This window comes from Podarcis filfolensis (assembly GCF_964270895.1).
Source record: "Podarcis filfolensis genome assembly, chromosome: 8".
Classification (NCBI taxonomy): Eukaryota; Metazoa; Chordata; class Lepidosauria; order Squamata; family Lacertidae; genus Podarcis; species Podarcis filfolensis.
The window spans coordinates 19,035,647-19,060,506 of NC_139611.1; the positions used below are offsets into that span (position 1 = coordinate 19,035,647).

Genomic DNA, 24,860 nt, shown 5'->3' on the forward strand with positions numbered 1-24,860 from the left:
AAGGATGCTGAGCTGCCCCTACCCATCAGGGCTTCAGACCCTTCACAGCTCATGGTCACAACGCAACAGGTGATGTTTAGTTTAGCTATGCACATCTGCTTGAATTCTGACACTCTATAAAAGCCTTGCAATTCAGCTGCTGTTAACCTGCTGCTGTTTTTTCTTAGGGCAGAATTTGCTGCTGGAATACAGAGTATATGGAGGAAAGGGAAGGAGGTTCAGCCTAGGGGAGAGCTCTGGAGAAGGGTGAGTTTTCCTCTGTTGCAAATAACCAGCATTGCATGCAAGTGAGACCAGGTTTGATCCTCAGCCCCTAGGGCTTTCTTTTTTAAAAAAACAAAGATAAAAAGCACACCACACAGTTCCTAACAGAGAAGACAGAAGCCTTTGTAGAAACAGATACATTTAAGATCTTCTCGTGCTGAGAGAGCAGATGAAAAGCATGTACAGGAGCCCGACTTGAAGAACGATTATAAATAAAATTCAATCAAAAAAAGGAAGGGAAAAGAGGGGGGGGAGAGAAGGAAAATAAACACAAAATCTCCAAAGTGTTTTTATAAATACAGATATTAAGTCATTCCTTACCGCACGTCATCTGCACCGCCCGCCCCCCGCCCCCGCCTCCCCACTACAAGATCTCCTTTCCAAAGATATGGATCTATCCAGTTAGCTTCAACTATTCCATACCTATTTGCAGATAAAATTGATCAAAGCACATATTTACTGATTATCTAAGCTACATGGCTCATGGGTTTAATGCTCTCCGCTTTTGCTACCCCACCCTCTGCAACTACTTTAAATCATCCAGCAGAACCAGGAATCAAGTTATTTGGTGGGTGGGTTTTTTAAAACCTACAAAAGGGGAATAAAAGCAGCCGCCTAGATTTTATTTTATTTTTTAAGAGGGGGAGAGAAAGGGGAAATATCACATTCTTAATACTCAGGAAGTCCCCCTTTATTCTGAGCCTGTGGCAAAGGTTTTTTTAAAAAAGGAATGAAGTGGGTTTTAGAAGTCTAAGAGCCTTTCAACCTCACCAATATTCCTTTGTTAAGTTGGAAATCGAGAAGCCTGTGACTTTATGAAGTGAGCCACGGCCGATTTGGAAAAGGCACTAGCATTCGCCTCTGGGCTGAGGCAAAAGGATTTGGGAAAGATTTGAGCTGGGGCCTCTCAAACCCAGCCATAAACCACATCTCAGCTATTATGTGACATGCTCTTTTTCTTTGACACGGGAAAAGATTCTGCAGTGGCAGAGCTAGGGGAACCTTTGGCCCTCCAGATACTGCTGAACTACAACTCCCATCAGCCCCAACCAGCATGGAGTGATTGGGGTTGTAAGTTCAACAACACCTGGCGGGCCACAGGCCTCTCACATGTCTGCCACAGAGGAGGGCCCAGCAACTTTGGTCGCTTAACCATCGGGTCCCCAAGGCAGTCGGGCCGGCGGCTGCAAACACCAGGCCTCCGACCACATTTGCCAAGGCCTTGGGAGCCAATCGCACCGAGCGGGCAGTGCTAAAATGCAACTAGCAAGTAGCATCACAACCACCTACAAAATCTGGAGGTCAGTGCTGCTCCTAGCTGTCATATTGTGGGTGGAAGATGCACACGTCTGAATTCTCTCTCTCACACCCTCTGCCAGGTTGACACCTGCCCCATGCTAGGTTTTTCTACATGCAGGATATCCTAAACATCCCTCCGTGGGAGAACATCTACCAAAAGCCAACGCCATCTCAACCTGTAGCCTGAAAAAGTCCAAATCACGAGAAGGTTCTTCCAAGTTGGTTAAGAAACAGCGTCTCCGGCAAAGCCCAGAGGCCTCTGTGAGATTTGAAGCCAAGAGAGGGTCATCTCCTGACCCAGTGGCTGAAGCGTGCCCACCTTCCCCACACGCTCATTTGAGTGCTACTCTGATTTATAGTTCCCTATAAGGGTGAAGATTTGGGGTTCAAGCGAGACGAAGTTCCAAAAATCTGAGCAGAGGAGGAGCACCCGTCGATCTGCGTTTACAGGGCAAGTGAGTCACCACTGTTCCTCAACCCAAAGCAAAGCGAAAACCAGTCCCTTCAGGAAACCCACTGTCGCCTGAGGGATCGCAACGAAGTCCTACTCTGAGCAGACCCACTGAAATGAATGGACCAAAAATCAGTTACGCCCGTTCATTTCAACTGGGTCGACTCTCTGAGTAGGGCCAACGCTGGAGGCAAATCCCCGTGACGTCGCTTGAGGAGGCTTTGCTCCCCACATGCTCGATGTCGACAGAAAGTCTTCCGAAATCTGCACTGCATTTTGGAGAGATGAATTCTAACTGAACAGCTACACCTGGTGGCCGACTGCGAGGGGGGGAAGAAAAAGCAACCCCAAAACAACCCTAACATGATCACAGACTTAAACTGCACTTTTTTTAACACAGCTGTTTCAGGGAGAATTTTTTTTAAAAAAAGTAACAATTAAGAAAAACACCAACTATAAAAGCCTCCATTAAAAATGAAAAAAGGACAGCAAACTACACCTGGAGACGGACTGTTTAGACTGCTCAATCGACAATTTTTTTCAGCTGTGACTGGCAATAGTGAGAGTTTGTGCAGGCCAGGAGTAAATAATGGAAAGAAACCTTGCATTATTGTGACAAGACAAAAAAAATGTACGTGCGCTTAAAATGCACATCCGGCTACCATGAGGGGCCTGGACTAGCCATGATTGTGTGGGATGGCAGGAGGCAAAAAGCAAACCAGCTACCTCTCTTGGCACAACGAGGCTCTCATGGGGACGGCAGAGCAAGCAGTGCCTTGCTCCCCCTCGCTTCAAAGAAAAATAGCTTTTTGTGAAGAAAACATCTCTCACCCCAGATGCAGGACACAAGATGCTTCGTCAAGCGTGTCCCTTTTTTTAAAAAATGATGAACCTCTTGGCCTAAGAGCAGACAGACACGCTCAACAGCTGAGCACCAGCACGTGAAGTGATGGCATTTGGGGCTGGGCATTTGGGAGAGAGGGTTAGGCAGCTCAACTATTCCTCTACCCTCCTCCATCTCCTCTGTGTCTCCTCTACAAGCCACTTCACACAACAGGAAGTTCTAAGGTGTGACTGGCAGTCTACTGAGTCAAAAAAGACCAAAAGGCGGAAGGAGAGAATGCAGAGGTCAACTGGCAGATTTGGAGGGTTATGCAGCCTTCCCCCTCCCACCCTGGCGTGACATAGGGAACCCCCTGGTGTCTCCAAAATGTGCAAATCCAAGTGAATACTGAAAGAGAGCGGAAGAATTCCAGAACTGCTTCTGAGGTAAGTAAAAACAACACAACAATGCCATTTTGCCGGGAGGGAGGGAGAGGTAGGCAGAAACCGTTTTTCCTCTTGGCTAGTCTATTTTTAAAAATCCCACTTCACCTGTTCCGAGACGCAACTCGTTTCTTCTCCTCCTCTGCCTCAAACTGCATTTGCTACAAATTTTTAAAGGTGGGTTGTTCCCCCCCCTTCCCCCATCCCCAAAACTAAACCCATGAGCCAAACTTTAGTTTTTACCTGTACATTGCGGTATTTATCCCAGAGTCGGGAATAAGATACCTAGGGAGTCCCATACGCTTTTGTTTTGTTTTCCTGTCGCTACCACTAATTTTGGTCTTGGAACCGGGAGGGGTGTAGGTGGATGGGTTGGAGGGAGGAAAAACAGCGCCTTCACTCCTGCGCTATGCTCCTCAGGACGTACTTCACCGTATAGGCGAAGGCCGCAAAGCCAACTATAACAAACAAGTTCGCCAAAGCTCCGCCCAGGAGTCCATGGTTCCGATTGGCCTGCTGCAGGCCAGGGTGGTTGTTGGCAGCGGCCAATGGGATGTGACCGTTGAGGAGGGGCAGCCCGTTCTGGACGTGGTGGGCTTCCCCGTCAGGGACGACGTCCGGGAGCGGGAGGGTCAGGGGCCGGCTGTGGAGATCTTCTCGCGCCTTTTGTTTCTGCTTGATTTCCTGGGACGGGGAAAAACAGGGAAGGGAGATCAGAGAGGGGCAACGTCTGTGCTGGCGCTGACAAACCGATTTGTTTATTGCAGATACCAGACACTTGCCGCCCAAAAGTCTACAAGCAACTTGCGTTAAAGAGAAACATGTGCACATACATAATATCACTGGGGGGGGGAGAGGCAGGGACCATATTATACGTTAATATTTAGTGTAACAACTTACATAAAAACAAAAGCACCACATTAGGTCCGTAAACTGTAGCAAACAACATTTGCATTGTTGGCACCAGTCTGTCTCGAGAGACAGTGGAGTGCGCCTCTGGGGTGAAGTCAAACTGCTGTGTTAGCAGTGCTGAAGTGACCTCCTCGGGGTGCAAGCCTGGGTAGTATGCATTGTATGGAGGTCCTGGTCTGCCCAGACAACAAGACCTGCCTCTTGGCCTCACTGATGCAGTTCAACGGAAAGCAGAGCAAATACATCTGGCACCAGCTTGGCTGCAGTTGTTGTTGTTGCTGTTAATTGAATTTATATACTGTCCTATACTCAGGAGTCTCAGGAAGAAGAAGAAGAGTTTGGATTTGATATCCCGCTTTATCACTACCCTAGGGAGTCTCAAAGCAGCTAACATTCTCCTTTCCCTTCCTCCCCCACAACAAACACTCTGTGAGGTGAGTGGGGCTGAGAGACTTCAAAGAAGTGTGACTGGCCCAAGGTCACCCAGCAGCTGCATGTGGAGGAGCAGGGAAGCGAACCCAGTTCCCCAGATTACGAGTCTACCGCTCCTAACCACTTCACCACACTGGTGGAGGATTGTTCACAGAATAAAATCAAGACATAAAACCACAAAATAAATAAAAACAAGAACCCAAAAGCCCCCCTCAAAAAACAACAACAACATTTTAAAGGGGCATAGGATGTAAATCAGATCAACCAAAGGCCTGGTTAAAAAGGAATGTTTTTGCCTGGCACCTAAAGGTGTATAATGAAGGTGCCAGGAGAACTTCCCTGGAGAGAGCGTTCCACAGATGGGGAGCCACTGCAGAGAAGGCCCGTTCTCTCGAGGAGGAGGCACAGGGAGAAGGGCCTAAGAAGATGATTTCAGGGTCCAGGTAGGTTCATATGGAAAGAGGCGGTCCTTGAGGTACTGTGGTCCTGCGTTACCAGAAGGAGGCGTACAATGCACCAGTCAGTGTAGACTTTACCGAGCTAGATGGACCAAGGTACTGAGCCAGTATAAGGCAGCTTCCTAGGTCCCTCCCCCCCTGCCTCTAGGTGCAATAAAACTGATGCCATCAAGGTCGCCCAGAAAGGCCGTCTTATACTGGTTTAGATGCATTGGTCAATTTAGCTTGTCTGACACTGAATGGCACCTTGGGCAACAAGTCAGTCAGTGTAGACATGCCAAACTAAGATGAACCAGGAGCTCAGTGGCAGAGCATCTGCAATGCACACAGAAGGTCCCGGGTTCAATCCCCAATGGCATTTCCAGATAGGGCTGGTGAGGGGGGGGATAGACTCCATCCTAAAATCCCAGTATAGACAATACTGAGCTGGATGGACCAATGGTTTAACTTGGTATAAGGCAACTTCCTGTGTTCCTGTGATACTAGAGGTAACCTACAGCCAACCGTGACTATTGCACCATGCACACTGATCCCGTTTTGCTAATACCAGTTTCCAAATGTTCAAGCTTACCTCCACCACGTCAGGGAATAATTCACAGAAGACTTTGTCTTTGACGTTAAATGCTAAACTCTGCGACGCAAGCTGCCTTTTCTGTTGAGAGACGGGGAACAAAAAGAAAAGGTGGGCATCAGTTTGGAGCCGGCATTTTTGCAAATGAAACAACTGAACCTTGGAGGACCTCCGCAGCATTCAGTTATTTATTTTTACATAGGCAGCTAGCAGATCCTGCCCTGGGAGGTTACTTACTGTGAACTCTGACGTTTCTATACTGCCCAGAGTGGGACCTTTTTCAACCATAAAACTAAGAAGGCCTGTTAAGATGGTCGAGACCGACCACGCTGGGTTCCACGTGTCCGGGTGGAAGTCGGTAATCGAAAGACATAACCTGCAAGGGAAAAGGTCGGTACAAAATTAGATAAAACTCCACCAAAGAGCATCAGGACTACATTTTTACCAAACCACCTCCCTCCCACCACAAAAACCCCACTCATTTAAACAAGAGAAGGAAAGCATGTTTCGCATCCCCACAACCAAAGAATCATGTGACCTTTAGGTTGTTAAAGTTGCTGGGAATTGTAGTTCTATCAAGCGTAAACTACAGTTCCCAGGATTCTTGGGGGTGGGACATGGTTTAAATGTATGGCACAAGGTATGTATATTGGTATATGAGACAACAAGGCATATATACCTCAATATAGGTATCTGAGACAATAAGAACAGTTCTGATTAGGAAGCAAGTGTGAAACTGTAGCTCAGTCATTAGCACCCCAGTGCAGCGCTATCAATTCACTGGCTATTTCTGCCTCTTTCAAATACAGCAGATCCTCCAAAAAGTACTTTCAAGGTTCCTCTCACCTTCTACACATTATATTCTGGCAAGTGATACATGGTTCTTTAACCAAAGGTTGGATTAGGATATTAACAAAATATCTATTTACACTTATTTCAGATTTTGCAAAGACCTCCCTACACATGAGAGAAAATTCTATCCATTCTCTTGCATCTTTATCTCTCTCTCTCTTTCCTTTTCCCTGTTTATGATGGTGTCCTTGAGCACCAATAACATCAGCTAGCGCTGACGAGTTCTTTATAAACTCTTTGTTTATCCCTCCAAAGAAACAAGTTTGCTTGCCTCTGCTGTATATTAAGCCAAAATCTTCCCACAGGGTTGAGCAAATTCCCAAGCTCTTTATACAGCGTGAGCTTTCTAGGAGGTGAAGAGTCTTAAAACGGGCTTGAGAGTGTGGAAGCTGGCCGCTCCCAGTCAGTTTCAGAAGGATTTGATAAAGGTTACTTTGTCTACTTGAGACAGTTTAAAATGTGACTAGAAAAGAGAGCTCACATGTGGTCCCATCACCATCTTATCTGTTTCAATCTACTCTTGCCTCTGGCCCTACCCATCACTGGCAAATGCACACACTCACACCTAGAGGTTGCCTAGAAGGGAAAGCTGTAACACACACACCCAGACCAGATTACTGCAATGTGCTCTATGTGGGGCTGCCCTTGAAGACGGCACTGAAGCTCCAACTGGGCTAAAATGTAGTAGCCAGCATCCTGGCTGTGGTTCCATTTAGATCGCATATAATTCTTGAAGATGCAAAGCCTCAGCCTGGCCTCTGACACCTGAGATGGTTGTGATTTGCTTTAAACTGTTCTTAAAGTCATATTTTAAATTGTTTGCAACCCACACTCTGGGAACTTAAAGAGTGGAAGGAAGGAAATTAAATTAAATATACTAAGGTCCTTGGGCTGAAAAATATTCCTTGTTTAACAGCAGAGCATGTGCTTTCTACGCAGGAGGGCTCATTTGCCACATAAATGGATCCCAGGTTAACAAAGCTGAGAATTGCCTAGACTAGAGGAGTTTGGTCAGCCAGAGCAGACAATGTCTAGGTACAGATAGGCCTAGAGACTGCCTCTGCAAAAGTTAGCTTCCTGTGCTGATGAGACAAAAGGGGGAGGGGAACCCCTTGGCAAAGAGATATGTGGACCAGCTTAGATCCAACATATGAGAGTGAGGTGAGGTGAGGGGAACAGTATTGAGGGCTGACTTTGAGGGCTGACCTCACCCCGCATTGGATTTTAGAATCCAGCTTTCTAGAAGACACTGCTCGGCTTTGAAGTCATTGGCTGTTAACAGTAGGGACGGGCAGACATTAAAGGAAGCTACTTACCTTGTATTGCATTTAAATCTTCCATTCGGTGTTATCATATAAATACTAGGAGGTTTGAAAGGAAATTCTCTGGGGAAGATCAGTTTCCCGTGATAATAGCCACCTAAAGTGTCGGAAAGGAAATAAAAACAACCCGTATTCAATCAGCAGCGAAGGTGGAGAAGTCCAGGTTTGTTCAAAATCAGCCTGGCAGATGCACTGAACACCCGACGGCAATTCAAACACACACACCCTGCTACCACTCCCCCCCACAAAAAAAAACTACAAATGGCTGTCAACGGCAATCAAACTGGTCACGTCAAATATGAAGCAGGCCTGAGGCCACCAAAAAGAGAGATACAGCTTTATGGGCTGTGGGAGCCTCTAAAAAACTTATCTAGCCAGGGTAGTAAGAAGCATCTGTAGGAAAAGGGAGAGATCGGACTGCAGGGGCTCTCTACCAGCTCTGATGAAAAGACAAGCACCTTTGGCCTCCTCCTCCCCAAATCTTCCCATTCCAGCCAAGTTAGCTCACTGCAAGAACTAAGGACGGATGCCCATGTTTGCTTTACCCCTCTCTTGTCCTTTCGTGTCGTGTTTTTTAGGACTGTGGGTCAGAGGACAGGGAATGTCTTACTGGTATTCATAAGCCACTCTGGGAGCCTTGGGGGGGGGTGAAGTAAACAAGCCTTCCTCAAAATGCTCTGACAACATATACTTAATTCGTTCCGGAGGTCCGTTCTTAACCTGAAACTGTTCTTAACCTGAAGCACCACTTTAGCTAATGGAACCTCCTGCTGCTGCTGCTGCACCACCGCTGCACGATTTCTGTTCTCATCCTGAAGCAAAGTTCTTAACCTGAGGTACTATTTCTGGGTTAGCGGAGTCTGTAACCTGAAGAGTATGTAACCTGAAGCGTATGTGACCCGAGGTACCACTGTATATAAATGGTTTAGATATAGAAGGGGGAAGTCACCAAGTACCACCAACAACGACACAGATCTAAAGCACATATTGTTGGTGTGGTTAGAGCATTTTAAGGCTTGTTTACTTCATAGTCTAACTTTATTTTTAGCTGGCATTTCAAATGGTAGCTGCAATTTACCTTCGTACGGCGTCAACTCGGGTCCCCGTACAACATAGTGCCTAAGGGAGAAAGGGAAAGCTTTTATTGCACAGTTTCCAAGGAAAGGGGGATAGGGAAGGGGTAGAGAGAAAAGGAAAGAAATAAGTTACGTATTATATCCCCACTTCAAAAAGCAGGTTCGCTATTGGCAGCCCTGCAGGAACGCTGTATAGTTTCGTGATGTGGGGTAGAAGAATCATCCTATGTCTAAAAACACTTACAAATGGATGCGATGTCAGTTAAATTTGGGGCATCACAGAGCAATGTTGACAATGATTCATTTGATAAAGGGAACAGATCCTAGGCTTGTGATTAATTTTCTCATCATGTTATGTGCATTTACTCACACACCACACCAGTGTGGTTTAGTGGTCAAGAGTGCTGGGTTGAGGCCTGGGAGACCAGGCTTCAAACCCCCACTCGGCCAGGAAGTGTGGGTGACCCTCAGCCAGTGACTGCCTCATAGCATCACCTACCTTACAGGTTTGTTGTGGGGATTAATGGGGAGACCAGTTGTGCCACACTGAGTAATGTGGAAGAAAGGTGAGATATAAATGCAGTAAGTAGGTTCTGAGTGCAGGCAACAACTGTTTTAGGTGTGTCCAACTGACACGCAACCATGCATGTGTGCATTGCGCCAACCCCGGAAATGGCCAGAAAAGAGGGTGGAGCAGGGTTTCATGCGCTCCACTGCCATGTGCGGGGGTCAAGAATGCAATCCCTGCACAAGACAGTCATTGCCTGTAGATATACATGGAATGTCTCCCTTAAGGGTCAACAGGCTTCTGTGTTTGTCGGATGATCCCATCAAGCACGCTTTCGCCATAAAGAGGGCTGTATCCAATAAAATCCTACACAGTCTACCCAAGTTATCTGTGTCCATCCATTTCAATGGGTCTACTCCATGTAGGACCAACACTGATGACAACCCAAAAGGCTGTGACCCCTGCCCAGTTGGTTCCCGTTCCTTACCATTCAAGGATATTTGACGGTAGAGGTTCAGCACATATATAAGGCACTGGGTCTTTTTTAATTCGCAGGTAGTCCTGTTTGAGTCTCTGGGTAGCTGTCGTGGGTGCTCGCTTATTACTATTGCTGCTCATCTGCCAATAAAGAGGGTGGGGGAAGGGAAAATACACTTATTTATTTATTTCAGCATTTTAAACTTCCCTTTCAGCCAAAGAGGCTTTCAGAGCAGCTTACAAAAATCATTACTAAAGACAAGTTTCCCTGCTCTCAGGACTCACAATCTAAAAAGACACAGCACATGAGGAAAAGGGGGGGGGAGGGAAGAGGAAAAGGCAACGCTCAAGTGCAAGTTCTTCAAGCTGCAGGAGTAGAGCTGGTGACAATGTCGAGACCAGGAAGGACAACACAGTTCCTGTCTCACCAAACTTATATATACACACACCCAAGTTGTTTGTGTTGCCAGGGCAGACGGCAGCCAATGGCAAGAAGATCAACAGCGCCAGCAAGAAGACTTTCTACCACGTGCAATGCTTCTATTACCCACTGCCAAACCAGGAGCAACAGCTGCCAATCTAATGCTCTGGAACCCAGCAACTGCAGGAGAGCAGAAAGCGGAAGGGCAGTGCCAAGCTAGTCAGAACTTTGACCGATGTCCCTCAATTTTGCCCACCTTTCTGGCATCTGCAGAACATCAACCTTCACTAACAAGTCCCAGCTGCCTACAAGAGCCTTTGCAAAGGCCCTCAAAGGATTAACGAGGACACATTTCCCCTGTCTGTCTCCCAACAAAGGTCACCATACATACAGGGTGACCAGAGCAGTTTCTGTGTCAAAACCAGGCCTAAATCCCAATTTAAATGGATGTAGAAAATCAATTTCCTGCAGTAGCACCTCAGTCTGGTCCATGTAAACCCACTAAAGAACTTTGCCCAAGAAGAGGAGATTGGCAGCTGGGCAGTAGTTAGATTTTCTGAATCCAGGAAATTTCTTAAGGAGTTGTTTTCTCATTTTTTCAGTTAATTTGCCTTAACTTTACACTCTGGGTAGGGGAGCAGCTTCTGGACTCAGAGAAAGGAGTGGAGGGGTGGGGAGAAGAAGCTCAACATTTTCTTGTGCAATATTGGTTATCGAAGGTCAAACTGATAAAAGTTCCCTTTAAGCACACCACACTCAAACAAAATATTCCAAAAAAGCTCTCAGGGTTTTGGCTGTTTGATCCAGCAGCACAATGAACGTTAAGAAGCATAATGGGTGTTGGGGAGTTAGGAACAGCCTGGCTTGTCCCACAGAAGTTCAAGGACTATTTTTTTAGGAAAAGGAGGGGTGAATGGGCACACAATAAGCTTTCTGAGCTTTGTGAGAAGCCACCGACCAAAGTTTGGGTGGGGGGGAGGAGAAAGGTCTCTGTAGATCAGAGTCAAAACCTGCTTTATTCTGGAATTAAATTTATCAGGAGATTAAATATTATTAAAACGCACATTCAAATTTCTCCTCAGTTATTCCCTTACTAAACGCATAGACAGGCATGATGAAAAGATGCAGCCAAAAGGAAATTCTGGCATGGATGTGGGCAGCAGCATCTCTATAGAAGAGCAGTGGAAATCATTTAAAAATCTGAGTTTATTCTTATGGCCTAAGAATCTCTGGAACCTAGTTACGGCAGAAAAACACACACATACGTTATGGGTCCCAAAGGGACAGGAAGATCAATATGGTGGGATTTTATTTCAAATAGTTTAGTTTCAGATTTACAGGTACCTCCCGCTGCCATGCCGTCTTAATGAATATGGATTTCATGGTTCCAAATTGGGTGTTATTATTTAATATGTTTAGGCTTTATATGCCCTGCATTTAGTTGGATATACAGTGGTACCTCGGGTTAAGTACTTAATTCGTTCCAGAGGTCTGTTCTTAACCTGAAACTGTTCTTAACCTGAAGCACTTTAGCTAATGGGGCCTCCTGCTGCCACCACACTGCCACCGCTCAATTTCTGTTCTCATCCTGAAGCAAAGTTCTTAACCTGAAGCACTATTTCTGGGTTAGCAGAGTCTGTAACCTGAAGCGTATGTAACCTGAGGTAGCACTGTATTACTGAATTTTTGTTACTGTTTACCTGTCCGTGTGGGTCCATAATAAACTGAAAACAAAAAACCCTAAATAGGTTAGCAGTTACTAGACGACTTAACTGTTGTTAATAAGGCTGCATACCTGCCATTTCTCCCCAGCCCCACAAAAAAGAAACTTGGGAGTCGTAGTTTAATCCATCACATAGCTGCAATTCCTATCACCCTTAAACTACAGTTCCCAGGATTTTTCCAGGGGGCGTGCTTTAACATATGGTGTGTACATGGCCTAAGAATCAGCTATTCCAATCAATGGCTGCCCTTCCACATCCAGAAACTCTTCAAAGGCAACCTCTTAACCCCCACCCGTGCCAAAGATCCCAGACATTTGGCAGGACAGCTCTTTGTTCAATGGCAGTGCACCTCTGAAGACCACACGTTGAGGTCAAGGAGTGAGAGAACATTTTGGCCTTCGTTTCCTGCTTTGTGTGCATCCCAGAGTCATGTGGGCTGTACAGGCTGCTGGACTTTATGGGCCTTTGGTTTGATCGAGTTGGGCAGCTGATTTGCTGGGATTAAAACCTTCAGGTGCGGAGGAAGTGAGACCAAGTGGCAGAGTGACAAACAACACAGAAGGCTGCTGCGTTTAAGATTCAGTCATTTGAATGGCCACTCTGGAATGTGATGACTACACAGGCTGGTCTGATGTACCAAGGATGTTATTAGGAAAGGATCAAATACTTTATTAGGAACTAGTGCCAAACACCAGCAATCATCCATGAGAGCCGAGGCCAGAACCTCCATGGTCAGAGGCAGTGTACCTCAGGGGCGGCATGTCCCATTTCACCGTTTGAGGTGAAATGGGAAGTGCCACCCTGCTCTGCTGCACCGCCCCCAGACCGCCCGCCATGCCACCTCTGCCACCGGCGCAGAAGCACCGCTGGCACAGGCGCCAATTTACGGCAAGCTATTGCAAGATTTTGGTGAGATCTCACTGGAAATTGGCTAGGTATTTATCTAAGTAGCTGCGAGAGAGTGGAACATCTCACTACACAACCAGAGCTGGAGGTTACCAGCTCTTTAAAGCTGGATGACCTACACCTAGCCCAATTCTCGACTGAAAAATGTAACATTAATGCATAATACACTGAGAAGTGCACCCAGTCGCATGTTTAACTTATGGAACAGACTGCTGCAAGATGTGGCAACAACCATTGGCTTGGATTCCTTTAAAAGAGGATGAGACAAATTCAGGAGGATAAGGCTTTCAACGGCAACTAGTTGTGATTACTATATGCCACCTCCAGGATCAGAGGCAGAAGAATACATCTGAACAGCTGTTTGTGGTGAACAACATGGAGAAAAGGGCTTCGGATCCTGATTCTCAGAGGCAGCTGGTTGGCCACTGTGAGAAATTGGGTGCTGGACTGGATGGAAATTAGATCTTCTGAAGAAGTAATACAAAAGTTCTGATGGAAGTGGAGGAGTAGAGAGATACAGTAGTTTTGATGGGGTTTTTTAAACGTTAGACAAAATCACCTAGATTTGTCAATGGCTACCAATCATGATTGCTATACAGAACCCCCCAAAAACATAGAAAGCTGCCTTACGCCAGGTCAGCTCACTGATCCATCTAGCTCAGTACAGTCTACACTGGCAGCAGCTCCTCAGGGTTCCAGATAAGGCCTTTGCCAGCAGTACTTGAAGGCTCTAGAGGCTGAACAGGGGATCTTCTGTATGTATCTCATTAGCTCTACTACTGAGCTATGCATGGCCCTTCCATTAAGTCAGAGAAAGCTGCCTTAGCTAAATGGCACAATGGCCTAGGGTAAGTACTCAGAGTAGCAACGGCTCTCAAAGAACCAGAAGCAGTCTACAGAAGATATCAATTACCAGTTCCTGAGGAGTAAACAACATGAAGAAAACATTGCTCTCATGTCTTGCTTATTGGCTATCTAGGGGCATCTAGCTAAACACTGCCAGAAACAGAAAACTGAGCCGGGCAGAGCTTTTGGTGTCTCTCCTGAGGTTCTTGGCCATGATACACAGGAACAGAGCAGAACATCTGTGTACAGAGATAGAAGATCTCTAAATATTGAGTTGTATCCAAGAGCAGGCCCATTAAAATCAATGGACCTAAGTTTGGAATGCCCATTAATTTCAATGGGTCAACTCCAACTAGGATTAGCACTGGACAGAAGCCGTAGCTGCTAGAGCTCATTCCACAGGAGAGGGCTGTTGCAAACATGCCCTGTTTGTTTATTAGGTTTTAACCCACTTTTTAAGCAAATCTCCTCACAAAGCAGCAAGCTTAACATACAGCTAACAATACAAAACAAGTGTTTAAAAGTTTTTAAAAGTATTGCCAAAGATTAAGAGTTAGCTAGCACATTTTAAAAGTCCAACCCCAGAATCAAAAAATGCAACAGGTGGTTTAAAGTGCTGGTCCTGCTCTGTGCAGACTCACTGAAATTAATAGGCTTGATAAACATGAGTTGATTAACCAAATGGACCTACTCCAAGTAAATCTAGGTTATATACATAGCCCAATGGGTTACAGCAACCAAAGTAAATTCTACTTAAGACGTGTCGAAATCAATGAATCTCTGGTCATTGGTGTCCATTGGTTTTTATGCACCTACTCTGAGAAGGACAAAAGCGACAATCTGTAATATAAGCAGAAACTTAACTGCAACGCACCTTGTCCCCAAGCCCTGTAGAAGAGTGAGGTTGTGGGCTCCCCACAGACCCCTGACCGGGGTCTGCTGCCAGTCAGTGCAGGCAATACTGAGCTACATGGGCCAAGGGTCGGACTCGGTGTAAACAGAGCTTCCCGTATCCCTATCTCGGGGGCCGAGCTCCTCCGAAAACCCCAGGTTCAATCCCCGGCGGCGTCTCCAGGTAAGGCCCTCCGAACCCCTGGAGAGCTGCTGCCAGCCAGTGCAGGCGGCAGTGGTTTCCAACGCGCCTTTCCCACTTCCTGCGGAGAGCCACCCCAAAGGGAGAGGGGGTTCGGAGGCTCCCCACAAGCGCCGGCCTAGAAGGGATGCGGGCCTTTTGGTCGGACACGGCCATTCGGCTTCCCAGGCTAGAAGCTGCACCCCATAATAACAAAAGAACATTCTCCCCCCACCTATAGACACAAACCCGCTCCTCCTTCCTCGGCCTGCCTGGCTCCTTCTTTCCTCCTCCCTCCACTCCTCCTTTCCTCCACTCACCTCTCCCTGCTGGGCTCAGGGTCCCCCTGCGCGGCCTCGGGGCGGGGGAAAGGGGGAAGGAGGGGAGCCGGAGCCGGAGTCGGCCTCTCAGCCTGGGCGTCTCGCTGGGTCCCTCAGGCGCTCTTCCCGCCGCCGCCGCCGCCACCGCCGCCGCTACCCTCCAAGATGGCTGCCCAAGGCAGGCGCCGAGTAAAGACCGGCTTCCCGTTTTTTCCCCACCCACTTCCGGTTCTTGAGGAGGATGAAAAGGAGAGGAGCACATCCAGGAGGCGACGCTCTGGGCCGCGGCCGGAGATGGGGGATTTGGAAGGGAAATGTACCATAGAGAAAGGTGTGAGGGTTTTTTTCTTTGCGTCACTTCCGTGCAGAACGGAATCGATGTCATCACCATTGTAACCCCTCGCAAGATTGTATAGGAGGGGGTTGCGGCTTCGCCAAGAGAGTTTACAGCACATTAAGGAGGCCTATGGGCAATAGAGATAGTAAAGGGTAGAATGACCTACGACTCCTTACATCCTTTTTTTAAATTTAGGACTCTCCATTTGATTTGAGATTTGTATGGCGGTTTTTCTAGAAACAGAAGGAAAGGGAAAAAGAGGCTCACAACGATAAAAACTACAATAGATTCTTTTTTGAAAAAAATCAATATGGTAATCTGATCGTACCAACATGACTAAACCGTACATTTAAAGTACTCTTATGCCATTTATTTATTACTTACTTACTTACTTACTTGTTAAATTCACCTGAGGATCACGCGGCGATATACAGTATAAAAAATAAATTAAAAAAGAGTAATGGCTTTCCCCAAATAATCCTGGGAGCTGTAGCGAAAGTAAGTCATCTGCAGCATAATCAGTAAGCATAGCCTGCTATTTCATTTCATTTCATTTCACTATTTTTATACCACCCTTCATCCGAAGATCACAGGGCGGTTCACAAGATACATATGCATGTAAAGGTATTGTCACTCTACACGATATTAAGTCTATGGTGATTGGCAACACATTCTCCTCGTTCGGGTCTAGCGCGGCTACGTGGCTTGATGTGCGCCTGCGCGATAGAGCTTCTGCCCGCTTTGGTCCTTGGTGGCTGCTCACCTTGACTGCTGCCAAGGGGAGAGCGATGCGCTTTCTAGCCTCTCAGAAGCAAACAAAGCAGCGATTACTGCTACTACTACAACATTTATTAATCACATTTTTTTAAAAAAAAGGATCTCAAAGTGACTTACAAAATATTTAAAAACACCAAACAACTTGTTGACTGTGTAAAAATCAAATGCTGTAGAAACGAGCATCTGTAAAGGTATTCAGCCAATAACAACAATAAAGAAGGGTGCATTATTTTTATTAATTTCTTTTTGTTCTACAAACCACATTATTCTAAAAACAACAACCCCCCAAAAAAGCAAAGCAGTTTGCAAAAAATAATAAAACAATTAAATTCTCATTTAAAAACAAGCCCAAGAATCCAAAACCTTCAAAAATAACTAAAACCAACGATCAGCTGAAAAGCAAATTAAAACACATTCCAACATTCCACATGGCTGGATAGAGTTGCCTAAAGAAAAATGTTTTTAGCAGGCGCCGATTAGAGTACAGTGAATCATGTTATGTGTAAGTGTGACTTCTTATATACATAATTCTTATATAAGAAGTGTGACTTCTTATATACATAATTTAAATTATATACATAATTTACCTTGGTTCCTCAGGTCTTTGGTGAACAGTTTGGCAAATGGATCTGAGCATCCCCTGAGCATGTTTAGATAGCGCCTTCTTTGCGAAACGGCTATACGGTGGTACCTCAGGTTACATACGCTTCAGGTTGCATACGCTTCAGGTTACAGACTCTGCTAACCCAGAAATAGTACCTCGGGTTAAGAACTTTGCTTCAGGATGAGAACAGAAATTGAGCGGTGGCAGTGTGGTGGCAGCGGGAGGCCCCATTAGCTAAAGTGGTGCTTCAGGTTAAGAACAGTTTCAGGTTAAGAACAGACCTCCGGAACGAATTAAGTACTTAACCCAAGGTACCACTGTACTTGCACTTTGACGTGCTTTTGAACTGCTAGGTTGGTAGGAGCAGGGACCGAGCAACAGGAGCTCACTCTGTTGCAGGGATTCGAACCGCCGACCTTTTGATCGGCAAGTCCTAGGCTCTGTGGTTTAACCCACAGCGCCACCCGTGTAGATGTGTGTAAATAAAACCATATATCTTAAAGACACTACAGTCTCTACCATGCCTTGTTTTTCCAAAGGAAAAACAAACTCTGGTTAAGTGCCAAGACCTCTGGAATCTCGCAACCTTCAGCAGAGATTTGGGTGGCCTATAACAATACTTATAGGAGAGGGCTAAGACAAAATGACCACGGACAATTTTAAAAGGTGCTTCGTTAGGTTTCTGTGAGATGAAAGGAACTTCCAAATGGCAAGCAATTAGGAAGATGAAATTGAGGATTAAAAGCCCTGTCTAAATCATAACATATAATTAAGGAGTTTTATCATTTTTTTGTTCCGGAGAGAGAAAGAGAAACTGGATTACTATTCTTGCAACGCTGACGGTACTGTATATAAAATATACACCCGAATTTACAACACCGAAGGGTTGCAACTGCCCTGGACTCTTCAGTCAGTTTATAGCGCTTGGTTCTCTCCTCTCTGTGTGTGTTTTTGTTTCAACTACAGATAATACCGGGACGCGGGTGGCGCTGTGGGTTTAACCACAGAGCCTAGGGCTTGCCGATCAGAAGGTTGGCGGTTCGAATCCCCGTGACGGGGTGAGCTCCCGTTGCTCGGTCCCTGCTCCTGCCCACCTAGCAGTTCGAAAGCACATCAAAGTGCAAGTAGATAAATAGGTACCACTTTGGCAGGAAGGTAAACGGCATTTGCGTGCGCTGCTCTGGTTCGCCAGAAGCGGCTTAGTCATGCTGGCCACATGACCCGGAAGCTGTACGCCAGCTCCCTTGGCCAATAAAGCAAGATGAGCGCTACAACCCCAGAGTCGGCCACGACTGGATCTAATCGTCAGGGATCTCTTTACCTTTACAGATAATACCATTGAGTTGGAAGGGACACCAAGGGTCATCTAGCCCAACCCCCTGCAATACAGGTGTCAAAATAACCCTGCTGTATCAAGCCAAGGGCCCATCTGGTCCAGCATCCGGTTCTCACAGTGGCCACTGAGCCGCATCCTCCATCAATGTGACTGGTCCTCTTTTAAATCCACCCAAGTCGGTGAAGCTTGTGGCATCCTTCCGACTGCTGGACCAGATCAGCAGGGCAGTCACCCGCCGTCACGTCCATCATGCTGCCGGCTTCCTACCCAGGCCAGCTTCTTTCTCCACTCAGCCCTTTGTCTATCCAGCTCTGCTCCTCTGGTTCCAGTCACCAACCTGGTATTTTAATCTCACCAATAATGACAGTGTGTTATTAGGCAAACCCGTCTTGCAAAAAAATGGTTTCAACACCTCTGCTGACTTGTTTTCTCCCGCATGCAAATAAATCACAGTACATTACAGGAACGGCATTCGCTCCTCATCCCGAAGAAAGGATCCAAGTCGTGCGGCTGGTTTGTGTCTCGGGATGGATGCAATTCGCCAAAGCAGAGAAGAAGCTGGGATTTTGACATTTTCTTCTGCGGGGAACTGTTCTGTGTGTGGAGGGCTTTCTGGCATCTCAGGAAGGAATCAGAGTTGAAGGTAAGTGAGCATTTTTTCATATTTCAAAGAAATAATAATAATAATAAAACATATATTCCATAAAACATATTTTGTTGCACTGTGCAAAATATGAGCAAGCCAGGGCTGAACTGATACTACCCTTGCTGGTACCTTTCCCGGGAAAATCAGAGGCTCACTATGTCAGGTTTCTATTGGAAGACCGGACAAATGCTAGAACATTAGCAGTGGCAAAGTTTTTATCGGTGGTTGCAAGAACCAATGATCCCTATATTCTGAACAAAATGCTTGTTTAACCTGGAGGTAGGCTGTGTGAATTGTGTATTGCTTTGTAACGATTTGTTGGGTCTCTGGACCGTAATAAAGGTTGATGAATAATAATAATAATAATAATAATAATAATAATAATAATAATAGTAAGAAGAAGAAGAAGAAGAAGAAGAAGCCAGACAAACTCAGGTAGTACAAGCCTCTTGCCTAGGGCGTCTGTAGTCCAGAGGGCATCCCTAAGTTGTTGTTTTATATGTATGAGGGGCCACAACCCTCCAAGTGTCCAGTTGCAAGCCCTTTTCTCCTCATTCTGTCCAAGTGCTAATTCCATACATGTGAATGGGTGGCTGATATCCAGGAGCTCTAAGGTTGTCGTGTTTTTTTTTTTCTTTTTTAAAAAGTGTGCATGTGTGGAAACCATGTCCCAGGTTCCCCATTGCAAGCTCCTTCCTTCTCGTTGCTTCCAAGTTCTCATTCCATCCAAGTGAATGGGTAGCTAAGTACAGGTGCTCCAGCTTTATTGGTTTGTTTGCTTTTTAAAAGTGTGTAGGTATGGATACAGTCTCCCAACTGTCCCACTGCGAGCCTATTCTTCTTCATTCCATCCAAGTGAATGGATACCTTTTGCTTTGTTTGCTTGTATGGAACAAGGTCAGAATGGGGGTGGGGGTTAATGATTCAATTTCAGTGCTGCTCTCTTGGGAGAGGAAAGGCAATTTCCTTCCCGAGGAGAATTGTTGGCATCCGTCTGTCTCGAGAGGCAATGGAGTGTGCCTCCAGGGGTGAAGTCAAACTACTGTATCAGCAGCACCAAAGTGACCTTCCCAGGGTGCAAGCCTGGGCAATGTGTGTGGAGGTCCTGGGCTGCCCAGATGACAAGACCACCCTCTCAGCCTCACTGATGTGGTCCAAAGGAAAGCAGAGCAATAAATTTGGCACCAGCTTGGCTGCAGGCATTGCCAGGAGGAGGCATTCAAGGCACCATCCAACCATCTTAGGGACTCCACTCCAGATTTGTGTAGGGGTTCTTATCCCAAAGATATCCTGCAAGGCAGCAGAGGTTTAGGATGAGAGTTTTCCTTCTCCTAGATGGGCTACCTTCCCAGGTTGATGAGCTCCATCTGCCCCTCACTTCCCTCTACAGCACAGACAGAAACCACCTTCTTGACCGCTGGACCCACTATTGGTCTCATCTGCTCAATCCGCCAGAGCCTGTCTTCTCATGCAAGGGAAATCCCAAAGTCGCCAGCTACCTTCACTTGGTTTAGCCGGCCATTCCCAGGATGTGGCCACTGTCGCATGCTGACAGCTTCTGGGAGACACGGGTGATTGCTGACTGCAGGGTGGGGACCAAAGGCAGACAAACTATCCCAGAAGGAGCGCAGTGCGTCCCCTCCCCTAATATCCCATACCCCCCAAGGGAGTAAGATGCAGAAAAATGCCTTGTTGCCTGAAGCTACCAAATACAGTGGTACCTCAGGTTAAGTACTTAATTCGTTCTGGAGGTCCATACTTAACCTGAAACTGTTCTTAACCTGAAGCACCACTTTAGCTAATGGGGCCTCCCGCTGCCGCCGCGCAGCCAGAGCACGATTTCTGTTCTCATCCTGAAGCAAAGTTCTTAACCCGAGGTAATATTTCTGGGTTAGCGGAGTCTGTAACCTGAAGCGTCTGTAACCTGAAGCGTATGTAACCCGAGGTACCGCTGTATGCTGAGGCTGCTCTGATATTGTTGGGAGGGCTTTAAAAATTAGCTCAGCAGTTTGGGGGTTTGTCTTAAAAAAAGCTGAACAATCTTCGAGTTTTCCTTTAAAAAGCTCAAGAATTTTGGGGCCTTCCTTAAAAAAGAAAGCTCAACAACAACTGGTTTTTACTTTTGAAATATGGCAGCCCTAATATCTGTGTAATACAGGCTGCCCATTTCCCCTTTGGGGGTGTTTAGGGTGGGTGCCTTGTCTTGGAAATGGCCAGTGTGGGGCCCTGCAGAGGTTGTTAGACTCCTCCTCCCATCATCCCCAGCCAGCATTATTTTCATTAAATTTATTTCCTGCCCTTCATCAGCAGGTCCCAGAGCAGGCTCCAACAATTAAAAACTGGGTGGACCCTGAAGACATACCTCTCAGGTGTCAAAAGCCAGGGTAAAGAGGTTGTCTTTAGCAGTGGCTGAAAGCTGTACAGAGAAGATGCCAGACAGGGAAGGAATTCCACGACGTAGGGGCTGGCGCAGAGAAGGCCCTCTCCTAGACCACCAGTGTTATGTACTGATGTTCTCACCCTGGGCCAGCAGGGGGATACTGTAGATAGTTTTCACTCAGGTCCACATATGCAAATAAGGAATTGAAAGTGACGTTCAGTGATTGGATAGTTACAGAAAGTTGTTACTGTTGCGTTGTAGTGGAGCTCTATATAAGCAGGCTGGCTGAACCCTTCAGTTCTGTTCTGTTCTAGCCTGTGAATAAACAAGAGCTGTTTGAAGAATCGCTGTGTCGTCTGATATGTTCACCCACAACTTAACAACCAGCACCCAGATTTCTGAGGGAGGTAGAACTACAAGAGGGCCCCCTCTTCTGTTCTTAACACCCAGAGGGCCTGTCAGGACAGGGGTAGTCGCTCAGATATTTGGAGCATTGTTAAACAACAATGTGAGCACCTTGAATTGGGCCTTGAATTGCAGTAGTTTTAAAACTGCGGTGATAAGGGCCTGGCCAATGGTCAGGGGCGATGACAGGAGCTGGAAAACAACATTTGTTGGCACAAGAAGCTGCCTGATACTGAGTCAGCCCCTTGGTCCATCTAGCTAAGTATTGTCTACACGGACTGGCAGCAGGTCTCCAGGGTTTCAGGCAGCCCTACCTGGAGATTCCAGGGATTGACCCTGCGACCTTTTGTGTGCAAGGCAGGTGCTCTAACCACTGAGCTACGGCCGCTCCCTGACATACTGCAGGAACGATCTGCCAGTCAAGATTGAGAATGGGAGTGCCTCCAGAATTTCGCCATTTTTCAGGAAGGATTCAGGCCCATCCCGGAAATTTTGGTTGCCCAATTAAAGGGGATTAAAGCACTAATTCGCCTACGTACAACCAATCCAGATTTTACGAAACAAAAACTAAAAGCCTTGACTTTTTGCTGCTGGGAAAGTGTTGGGGAAACATAATGAAAAGTGTGGGATGAAGATACGATTAAGGCGTAACGGCCCCGCAAGCAAATCAAGATGAATGCAAGTTAAATGCTCACTGTTACATATCCACCCTGTAAAGAAATCAGAATGGATGCTTAGCAAAGACCAGGCACAGTCTAACTACTGCGTAAGCCTTTGTTCAAGCAAATGAGGACATTTTCTGGTCACCTGGAGGTACCCCAGATAGGTTACAAGAGCAGAAGTCCTTATTCTCACCATTGGAAAGCTGGAGTTGAAACATGCTCTTGTCAACAAATAGAAGTTACCGGTACATCCAGATAGGGATGGAAGGGTCTATTGATTTCGCTTCCCTCTATTTCTCATTTTTCTAACCTTAAATTCAGGTCTGCACCAATGTGTGTTTCTCTCTCTCTCTAAATCCTCCTAGAAATTCTACAGCCATTAATACGAACTTATCCTAACAAACACTTTCTCTGCCTGCAGTTTTGACTAGCATGCAGTTCTTTGCACTTCTCCCCCGCGTAATTTTCTGCCTTTTAAAAATAAGATTGTCTTTTAGGTCTTTGGTTTTTTCCCCCTTTTTTTCTGCCTTTTAAAAATAAGATTGTCTTTTAGGTCTTTGTTTGTTTTTTTCCTTTTATATCTGTTTTAGTGCACGTGTTTGCTTACGTATTGTTAAGTCGCTTTGAGGCACCTCGGTGAATTAGCAACCAATAAATTTAAGAATATGGATACCCTGTCTACTAACCAAAGTTTTCAAAATGGCTTGCAGTATATTTGCTAGCCTACGGCTCGCCAGGTCTTACAGAACTACAAATCCTACCTTCCCTGGCCATTGGTCAGGCTGGCTGGGGCTGGTGGGAGTTGTAGTTCAGCAATGTCCAGAGAGACACAGGCTCCCAACCACAGTTTAACTGCCTGCCTGCATTTGGATGTGATCATAGAATCATAGAATCATAGAGTTGGAAGAGACCACAAGGGCCATTGAGTCCAACCCCCTGCCAAGCAGGAAACACCATCAGAGCACTCCTGACATATGGTTGTCAAGCCTCTGCTTAAAGACCTCCAAAGAAGGAGACTCCACCACACTCCTTGGCAGCAAATTCCACTGTCAAACAGCTCTTACTGTCAGGAAGTTCTTCCTAATGTTTAGGTGGAATCTTCTTTCTTGTAGTTTGGATCCATTGCTCCGTGTCCGCTTCTCTGGAGCAGCAGAAAACAACCTTTCTCCCTCCTCTATGTGACATCCTTTTATATATTTGAACATGGCTATCATATCACCCCTTAACCTCCTCTTCTCTAGGCTAAACATGCCCAGCTCCCATGGTTTAGTGCAACCATTTTCCTCTTTGGTCTGATGTTTTGGAGGTGTACACACAATGCATTTAAAACACATGACTCCTCCCTCCAAAGAATCCTGGGGGCTGTAATTAGAGAGCTACAATTCCCAGCGCACTTCACAAACCCTAGTTCCTGGGATCTTTGTGAGAGCCATGTATTTTCTAAGTGTGGTGGGCACATAGGTCTAGAGCAGCCATCAGTCCTAGCTAGCAAGGGAGCTGTACTCCCCGAGTCTTTAAAATAAGGCAGGGCACAAAAGCGAAGTAAGAAAAAAGGAGAAGGAAAAGGGGCGAGGAACCCTTGGAAGTGTAGAGCTTCAATAAACAGTTTCATAATCTCAGATCTTTGATTTTGCAATAAATGGCTTTCCAGCTTTCTTGAATCAGCTTTCCAGGGTCATCCTAGAAGCCCCGCTTTCCCTTTCGCATGTCTTCACCCTTTTGATCAACGGTGAGTCTCCGGAGCCATGTAGGCAATCAGCTTCCTAAGAAGTGTCAGCCTACAGCAGGGGAAAACCAAAGTGGTGTCATCCAGATACAGTGGTACCTCTGGTTGCGAACGGGATCCATTCCGGAGGCCCATTTGCAACATGAAAAGAGCGCAACCCGCAACAGTGCATCTGCGCACACGCGGGTTGCAATTTGGCGCTTCTGCGCATGCACATGATGTCATTTTTGCGCATGTGGCGAAACCCTGAAGTAAGCCTTTCCAGTACTTCCGGGTCACCGCGGGACATAACCTGAAAGAACGTAACATAAAGCAAACGTAACATGAGGTATAACTGTATTGTTAAACTCCAACTCCCATCATCCCTGGCACAGCTAGGTAACCCAGGACCTATAACCTGCGTTCACCCTTGCTGAATTATTTCGTTACCAACAGGTAGATAGTTTTTAAAGCATCAAACGGCACTTCATGTACGATCACCATTTTCCTGGATCTGAAGGACTGTCACATGGAAGATGGAGCAAGCTCGTATACTGCAACTCCAGAGGACAGGGCGGTTCAAATTACAATAAAGGAAATTCAGAGTGAACATTGGGAAGAACTTCTTGGCAGTAAGAGCCCCTCAACAGTGGAGCGGATGACCTGGGGCGGTGGTGGACTCTCCGTCATTGGAGGTTTCTAAACAGAGTTTGGATGGCTGTCTGTCAGGGATTCTTTAGCTGTGATTCCTGCATTGCAGCAGGGGATCGGACACAATGACCCTTGGGATCCTTTCCGACTCTAAAGTTCTATGATTTATGTGGCATTCGG

The 24,860-nt window shown here is 46.3% G+C and overlaps 2 protein-coding genes across 2 annotated transcripts in view; one reads left to right on the forward strand and one right to left on the reverse strand.

Annotated features, from left to right (window-relative positions):
* Positions 1–386: 386 nt before the first annotated feature.
* UBE2J2 (ubiquitin conjugating enzyme E2 J2) lies at positions 387–15,407 on the reverse strand. The gene is made up of 7 exons (XM_083628969.1): positions 15,178–15,407; positions 9,899–10,029; positions 8,906–8,946; positions 7,822–7,924; positions 5,891–6,029; positions 5,654–5,734; positions 387–3,964 (listed from the first exon to the last, which is right to left on the reverse strand). Exons 2-7 carry the CDS (start codon positions 10,027–10,029, stop codon positions 3,677–3,679), a joined length of 783 nt encoding a protein of 260 aa, XP_083485095.1. The 5' UTR covers positions 15,178–15,407; the 3' UTR covers positions 387–3,676.
* Positions 15,408–18,720: 3,313 nt separating this feature from the next.
* Positions 18,721–24,860, forward strand: part of SCNN1D (sodium channel epithelial 1 subunit delta) — a 63,303-nt gene continuing 57,163 nt past the window's right edge. The window contains exon 1 of the mRNA XM_083628704.1: positions 18,721–18,874. The gene's annotated coding sequence lies outside the window, so the exon portion shown is untranslated. The remainder of the gene's footprint in view (positions 18,875–24,860) is intronic.

Coding starts and splice junctions, on each gene's coding strand:
- UBE2J2 (XM_083628969.1), bottom strand. CDS start 10,029: ATGAGCAGCAATAGTAATAAGCGAGCACCCACGACAGCTACCCAGAGA. Junction 8,947..9,898: donor CCGTCAAATATCCTTGAATG/GTAAGGAACGGG, acceptor TTTCTCCCTTAG/GCACTATGTTGTACGGGGAC. Junction 6,030..7,821: donor AGATTTAAATGCAATACAAG/GTAAGTAGCTTC, acceptor TTTCCCTTGCAG/GTTATGTCTTTCGATTACCG.